This window comes from Salvia hispanica, chromosome 5 (genome assembly GCF_023119035.1).
Source record: "Salvia hispanica cultivar TCC Black 2014 chromosome 5, UniMelb_Shisp_WGS_1.0, whole genome shotgun sequence".
Taxonomy (NCBI): Eukaryota; Viridiplantae; Streptophyta; class Magnoliopsida; order Lamiales; family Lamiaceae; genus Salvia; species Salvia hispanica.
This window is the reverse complement of record NC_062969.1, coordinates 26,669,179-26,677,091: the sequence shown is the minus strand read 5'-3', so window position 1 is coordinate 26,677,091 and position 7,913 is coordinate 26,669,179. Positions and strand designations below refer to the sequence as shown.

Here is a 7,913-nt window from a genome sequence, read left to right as displayed (position 1 = left end):
TTCCTATTTCTATTTTTTAACATTAAAAGCAAAGTTATTCTTTTATGGAGTTGTCAAATAGAGAAAAAAAAATGATAGTTCACGCGCATACGTCGAGCGCGTTTCCCACTACCGCTTTCCTTATTCACCTATATCTATACCTACCGACTACCGACTGCAGCAATCAACCCTTTCTTTAAATCACAACCGTCTATGATCTCAAATATCTATATCTACGGCTGACATTCTACCTCAGCCGTAGGCCCGGCACCACGGAGAAATTTCTCGCCTCTACCGAACCGAGCCTGGCTCAGAATCTGAGGCTCGGGATCGGGATCGGGGCAAGTTGCTTATTTACTTGAAAAGAGTTTTTTCTTTTTGTTTAGTAATTACTATTATCGGCATTATTATATGAGAGACCTCTCTGATAAACCAAAAACAACACTTTTTACTATTTAGAGAGAGAAATTAAGCAGTGAATAGTGGAGCACTTATGCATACACATTAATTATGCATATGTAGGGAGAGAGAGACGTCGGCAAATTTGATGAGAGTTGAAGCTGAGCAAAATTTGCAGTATTTGATCTTCCATTTCATGAATTACTCGGAGTAAGTTGCAAGAGAATTATTCGCACTCGATTACTTTAGCTCAGATCACTCTGTAAACGGCCGAAGTTGCATTTTTATGCTGGTTTTCGTGGTCCTTGCTGTGATGTGTGTAATTTGAGCTAAGATTGTTTGTGCGTTGCTCCTAATTTCGATCTGTTGCAATGGGTTTGGGGTAAATTTTTAGCTGGGGTTTTGTATGTGTAATGTTTAGGGAGTCTCCTTACATGCAAGGAGTCTTTATGTTATCTTCCGCTAGTGGAATTTGGTACCTCAAGGAAAAATGTTGTTGCTGATGCATGTTTAATTCTGTCGGGTTAGTTGCTTCCTTTTAAAAGAACTGAATTAATTTCATTTTTTTTATTGTGGCAATTTGATGAGTGTGTCTGTTTTCGTTATTTTTTCCTTTTCCCTTTGTTTTGTTTTCTTTTTATTTGGTAGTTATTGTTAATTAGAGAAATTAGTGCATATTTCTGATTTTAGTTTCAGACAAGTATAACAGCATTGAAGTATGGCTATTGTTGCCTTTGTTATTGGAAATGCCTTGTCAAGAAATTTGTTATTTTTACATCCGTATCCTATTCCCTTTTGATGGATTCTCAACTTATTACATTTGTCTTGGGTTATGCTGTTGGCATTTGAAGTTCATTAAGTCAGAATGGTGCTCATCATAACAGCAAATCATGCCCTATGGAACTAATACAATCACGAGAGTGACATATCCAGTCGATTAGAGTAACCACGCTTTAGTTTTTTGTTATTAATAGGTCCAATTGATCAACACCTTTTTAGCTGTTATTGAACTCTGAATGACTTTTTGGTCGTATCTTGGTTGTGCCCTTCCTAGCCATGTTTCTTAGGCACTTTGCCAAGTTTGTAGTCGCCATTTGTCTCAATATAATTGTATTTGGATGCAGTTGGCTATTCCAAATACATTACCCCTGGCTCGCTTGACTTGAGTGAGGATACCTAAGTTTATGAATGAAAGGATGTTGCAGCGTCAGATCATGTTTAAGCAGTTGCAGGAAATGCAGCGAAGACAACAACTCCAGGAGTTGACCAATGCTAGAAACCAGAACTATGTAAATCAACTATCATCACTGAAACAGTCATCAAGTGGTCAATTTTCTCCTACTGTCAATGAAACACCAATGCCGGATCCGTCAGGAATGTTTATGACGGGTAACATGATGCAACACAGTGGATCCAATGGATTAGTACTTGGACAAAGTCCTGCTGGCCTGTCTCAGCCTCAGTTGGACCTATCTTTATATGGGAATCATACTCCGAACGCCGAAAAGAATTTGAATCAGTATGCCCACCTTCAGGGCCCGTCTAATCTTTCGACCAATAGTAGTCCTTTAGGAATGGTCTCCATGCAGCCTTCAGGCTTCAGCAACTCATTCATGAGTCAACATTTCAATTTGCCTGCTGATCAAATCAACATGACAGATGTGTCCGTTCATCATTCTAATCAAGAGAAGGACTTGTTTGGTCAAGCTCCCACTGAAGGTTTACATAGTGCAGGTTTATCTGGAAGCTACTCCGAGCAAGGAACTAGAATGCAGGGACATGCATCAGCTCTAGAATTTGATGGGAGGCATGAAGATCCAGGTTGGGGTGGGCTTCCTGCTGGAACAACATCAAACTTTGGCATGTCAGCGGTGGATGATTCTCTAGACCCATTGGAACAGAAAATCTTGTATAACACAGATGATGACAGCTGGGGATCGTTCAGAAGAAGCAGCAAAGTGAGCACAGGAGGCTTTGCAGGTACGATGGAAAACATGTCTGACTTGGATGGATCGCCTTCTATACAAAGTGGTACCTGGAGCGCTCTAATGCAGTCTGCTCTCGAAGAAGCTTCTGGAAATGATCCTCGGGTACAAGAAGAATGGAGTGGATTGAGCTCCCAGAATCCTGAATCCAATGATAGCAAAAGGCTGCAAAATAATTGGGTTAACAGAAACTCCCCAAATGCTGTCTCTCCAAGGTCAAAGCCACAGCAAATGGCCCAGAATTTCAATATGAACTCCAGCTTTGCTAATTTTCAGCAATTGGGTTACGAGTATCAGAAACAGAAAGGAGAATATTATTCTGAGTCTTCTCATGCCACTACTCAGAACTCTCCGAGAAGTACGAGCATGTTAGCTGACTATAACTCTCAACAGAAGCTTCCCAGTGGAAGGACCCCTGTTATTCAAACATCTTTGCCATTGCCAAACATGTGGCCTGGTCAACATAAGGAGAACCCAAACAATGATGCACGCGAGGCTAGCCTATTGTCATGCACTAGTGGCAACCAGCCACAACATGATTTTTCAGGTAATAATATGCTACTCTCCCATTTGGATTTGCTGTTTTCATACTGTAATTCATGAGTAGTTAGAATGTACAGAACTTGACTGGTAATTGTGATTGAGAGGCGTACATCTAAATTCCTTATTGAAGTTAAGACACATAAGTTGGTCCCACAGGAAAATTGCATTGAAACTCGACTCTGTCCAGGTCAAGACTTCAAAGGTGCTTTTTGGCTTCAAGGGAGTACATCGCATCATGTGCCTGGTGGCATCCAAAAGAAACACGATCAGGTTAACCTGACTTTCCTTTTTCTGTGTCCTGTTAATTGAATTTCTTCTCTACTCTATCAACCAAATGTATTTTGATGTCTTTGTATTTGATTGGCAAAGCAAAAGAATGCCTGGATGGCCTTAATCAGGTCAAGATGTTCTTAATGGCATAGACCTAGATTACCTGACCATATTCACTGGAATATTAAGTTCATCGAAGATCTTTATCAGCTCAGTTTCCTTTTCCTCTGAAAGTTCAGCGATTATGTTGTTCTTACAGGTGAACCAGGTAAACACTCATGGGTACTCAGTTCATCCAGATATTATGACCTCTGGAGTTAATATGGAAGCCGCATCATCAGTGTTAAATGTTCATTTAGAACGTCCTGGTGAAAACATGACTGCTCTGAGGTAATTAATCTAAAAAATACTACATTATGTGGAAAAATCTAGTACATTCTCAATAATTTTTTGTTTATTCCATTTGTTTTTCTGTTTGAGTGACATTTGGTTTAAGTGATACTTCTGGTGCAACTTTTGCTAAATCATGCAGGCCTTCGGATCCTCAAACTTCTCAGACACACTCAGTTCTCCCATCCTTATCCATGGTTGGTAAAGCAAATATTTCTCATGTTAATCTTGACTCCACATCCTCCAGGATGGAGATGACATTTTTCAGATTGCTCACTGATAGATGAAACTAACTCCTACATTCCCTAAATATAAACTCTTAGCTCTCTTTGCAGGCAGCCTCTAGTGCAACGACTCTATCAAGTCATATTGTGAATGATCATGTTGAAAACCAGCATCCACCTTCACCTGTTCCTAGTCGCATAAATGCTGAAGTCCCACTTTCTGGGAACGTGGTTGTTGCACAACCCTCTTTGACATCAGATAGGCTGCAGCATGTGGGGTTTCAGATGGGGCAACATACTCAATGGCAGGGTATGGCCTTGCAGCAAGATACATCTTCCCTGGGATCTTACATAGTTTCCTCTAGTTTGTTTGGCTCCCCTGATTCAGCATCTAACACTACAAGGACTAGCTCAGCAGCTACAAATGAGCAGCACTACCAGAATTATTCTCAACAAATATACAATGCAAAACAATATTCAGGGAATTTAGCTGGGCTTGATCAGAGATTAGAGAAAGGAAGTTCTATTCATGAAGGGTCAACTGATATAAATAGCTCTACATCCCTCAGCAGTAATATTCAAAAGCAAGAAAATCTTAGAGATCATGGCTTGGATGCAGGTTCTATTGGCTCTGGTTCTATGATGACTGATGATGGTAAGAGCTTTCCTCCTAAACATGACAGTGTGAATATTCAGCATCCAGATGCCAATCTCGAGGAGCTGTTCTTGAGTGGACAGGATTCTGGAAACAAAGGTGTAGCAAAAACTGACCTGAGTGGAGTATCATTCCTTGACACATATTCATCTGGGGATAGTAAAGGGTGGAAACCTGCTCAAGGGGGCCAAGATTATAAGTCTGACAAAACTTTGTTGACATCGTACCAACCGAATTTCCAGCAGAGTATGCTTTCTCAAAATGATATACCGCCATATTCAGTTGGCAGTAACAGACCTTCTAATGCAGTACATCCATCACGAATCAGTTTGCCGATGGTCCAATCCTGGTTTAAACAGTCTGAGACCTTGAAGAATGGACAGAGGTTGCCGATATATGATTCACGAGCTGCAATTCAGGCCACACAACTATCCTCTGAAATTACTCATGGAACCTTGCAGGATAACAGTTTGAATATGCAATTAAATTTGGCTAATGCTAGTCAAGGAAATGGGTTACTTTCACCTACATCTAGGAACCCTGTACTGCATAAACAATTAAACCCCCCTTCTATGTTGCCTTCAGATGCCAGTCACCAAAACTTAGCTGTTACATTGCAGAAGAAACGGAAACTTGTTGCATTTAATATGGTACCCTGGCACAAGGAAATAGATAATGACCAGTTGTGGCCCCAAGATATCAGGTATTTAGGCCTACTAACTGCTATATCACTGAAGCATCAGTTTTTTATAATTGCCACCTTTGATTTCTTTTCCTTTTTCCACTATCATTCCAATAAATGTCTGAAGTAGATTTATTTCTATGAATAACTATCAACATATAATCTCAGCACTTTCCTTTTATATGGCAGCACCGCTGAGTTATCATGGGCACAAGCTGCAAACAGAAGAGAAGAAGAGGTGAGGTCCTCCTGCTCATAAATTCCAAAATACTTGATATGTCTATGGATCATCATCTGTTAATAATTCCATTACCCTCCAATATCTTAGGTGATTTCTGAGGCTGAAATTGTAGAAGAGTCGCACCCAATGATTCAAGCAAAAAGACGGTTGGTTTGTTGTACGCAACTTATGCAACAAGTCTTTCGACCTGCACCATCAGTTATTATTTGTATGGATTCCAGTTCAAATTGTGATTATCTAGCATATTATGCGGCTAGATTAACATTAGGAGATGCATGTAGCTTGACTGGCCAATTCCCTCCTGACTCCATGGATGAGTAAGAGCTGCATTTGTTTTTATGCTTGCTCCTTTCTTTCTCGCTGAGAATTACTTTCATTTTCTAACCTCAAATTTGTTCTCATATTGGCTAATATTCAGGTCGGATTCACATGACAAACCACAAACTTCAGGGAAAATCGGTGCTTTCAAGTTCTCAAAAGTTGTAGAAGATATTGTTTGTCGAATAAAGAAGCTTGAAGGTGATTTAATGAGGTAGGGACCTAATCTACTGTTCTTTGCACGATGTTACATGAATGTAGATCATGTGAGTAATATTTTAACTGACCTAATACTGAAAATGCCTGATGATGACAAATGAAATTGGTATTTGTTGATCTGTAACCCTAGTGACTGCCCTCATGTAGTAAATGTGATTACATCTGCCTTACATTTTCCTTGGGATCATTATAAGCTGTGTATGTGAAGAGCTTAATTCTATAGGTTTGGCTGACTTTGCTTTCGCATAACATCCCCCCTCGATTCAATGCATATTTTCACATTGGTACAAGCATTGAAAATGTGAATTCGATGATGCAGACTGGAAAAAAGCCTATCAATTGTAGACATCAAAGTGGAAGCCCAGGAATTGGAGAAATTCTCTACCATCAACCGCTTTGCGAAGTTCCACATCAGGGCACAGCCGAGTTCAGTAGGTTCGGAAACCTCCTCCAGCACATCAACTTTGCACAAAGCTCACCCTCAAAGATACGTAGCAGGGCATCCAATGCCTAATAAATTACCAGAAAGTGTTGATTGTCTTTGTTTGTAATATGGAACGAAATAGAAACTTATGCTACGGCCATGATTCCCCGTCTCCTTATATTAAGATCTGCAGTTTTCTGACATATAAAAGTCGAAAAGAGGTGACAAAATGCCGCGAAGGTGAATGCAAGTTTAGACCAGGTGACCTTCTCTAATCTAAGGTGGATCCGTTCTCAATTTTTGAGAAAGGGTATATCTATAGTATAATATATTGATGTTTGTATATCCGCATGAAAAAGTTAGGTGGATGTAGGAGCAGGTAAATGTACGGATTTAGTAGTGAATTTTTATTAATTCACTTTTGATATACTGTGCAAGTTTTAGACCTATCTATAATAAGCTCTTTCTCCATTTCGCACGTCACTCTTTCCATTTGCATTTAGTATATATGTATGTTTTTGACAGATGGAAATTGAATTCATGATGTTTGTTTAATTCCGACATAGATTTTGTGGGCCCAGAACCTCAATTCAAATGTTATTGTCAGCATAAAGATGGCTGAGATCACAAAAAAAAAGAATTCCTCTTTAGTAGGATTTCTCTGTACTAGATTCCGATTCTCTATCTAAAGATACACAAGGTTGGCACCACATCAGCAAGCCCAAAGATCCATCTGATGATAATAACTGAATGACACAAAGATTCTCGTCACTATTGACTATTGTCAGCATCACAGGAGTAGTATCAGATTGAGTGGTATGTGAAAGAAATTAATGTGAGAGAAAGAAAGCCACAGAGCTTTTGGCACCTCGTGCCATATAGTAGCATTGGAAGCTGCGGAATAAAGCAAGAAAACAAATTGTGGTCAATTTTGTGCATGAAAATAATGTTTTGTGATTGGGCACAGGCTTCTAAAGTAATCCTGTCTTTTCTTTGCTTTTGGCGTCTTACAGTAGACAGTTTAACGTCAACATTCAATCTTTGTCTTTCATTAATTTGTCCTCTTATGTGCTTTTGTTTTCCTACCACTTAATTGCTGTAATTGTGAAAATATGGTTCATTGAACATAGCCCGTAACCATATATGTTTTGAAGCACCTGATTGTCTTAGGCTTGTTGTTTTAACTAGATTTGAACATTTAAAAAGTATTGAGCCTAACAAACTCTTGACAAAGTTTAGTACTGATGCATACTTCTAATACTATTTTATATTATATTACAGAGGGAACATCATTTTTAGTCTCTAGACCGTGGATTGCAATCATATTAGGTCTCAACGTTTAAAAATATCATATGAGGTCCTTTAAATTCGATTTAATATCGTTTGAACAATTTTTTCACTGTTTGGAACATCTTTTGGTCAAAAATATTATCAAGCTCATTCTAGAATGCAACTTGTCTCTCTACCGCTTGATTAACTCACATACACAAATATTGCAAATATTCTTTTCTGTAAACGAGAGTCTGCTACTATCGTTAGTCCACCTATGGTTTAGAATCCCAAACCTTCTTGCCAATTACTCTT

The 7,913-nt window shown here is 39.1% G+C and overlaps 1 protein-coding gene across 3 annotated transcripts; it reads left to right on the top strand.

The window, feature by feature from the left end:
• The first annotated feature begins 413 nt into the window (after positions 1–413).
• LOC125188667 lies at positions 414–6,800 on the top strand. 3 transcript variants are annotated; one of them, XM_048085661.1, is made up of 11 exons: positions 414–588; positions 1,503–2,910; positions 3,094–3,176; positions 3,436–3,566; positions 3,709–3,763; positions 3,890–4,691; positions 4,755–5,148; positions 5,317–5,365; positions 5,456–5,685; positions 5,787–5,900; positions 6,225–6,800. In XM_048085661.1, exons 2-11 carry the CDS (start codon positions 1,563–1,565, stop codon positions 6,454–6,456), a joined length of 3,438 nt encoding a protein of 1,145 aa, XP_047941618.1. In that variant the 5' UTR covers positions 414–588; positions 1,503–1,562; the 3' UTR covers positions 6,457–6,800. The 3 variants fall into 3 exon arrangements, with proteins under 3 accessions (XP_047941618.1, XP_047941617.1, XP_047941616.1); XM_048085660.1 differs by having other exon boundaries at positions 415–588; positions 3,902–5,148; XM_048085659.1 differs by having other exon boundaries at positions 415–588; positions 3,890–5,148.
• Positions 6,801–7,913: the final 1,113 nt, after the last annotated feature.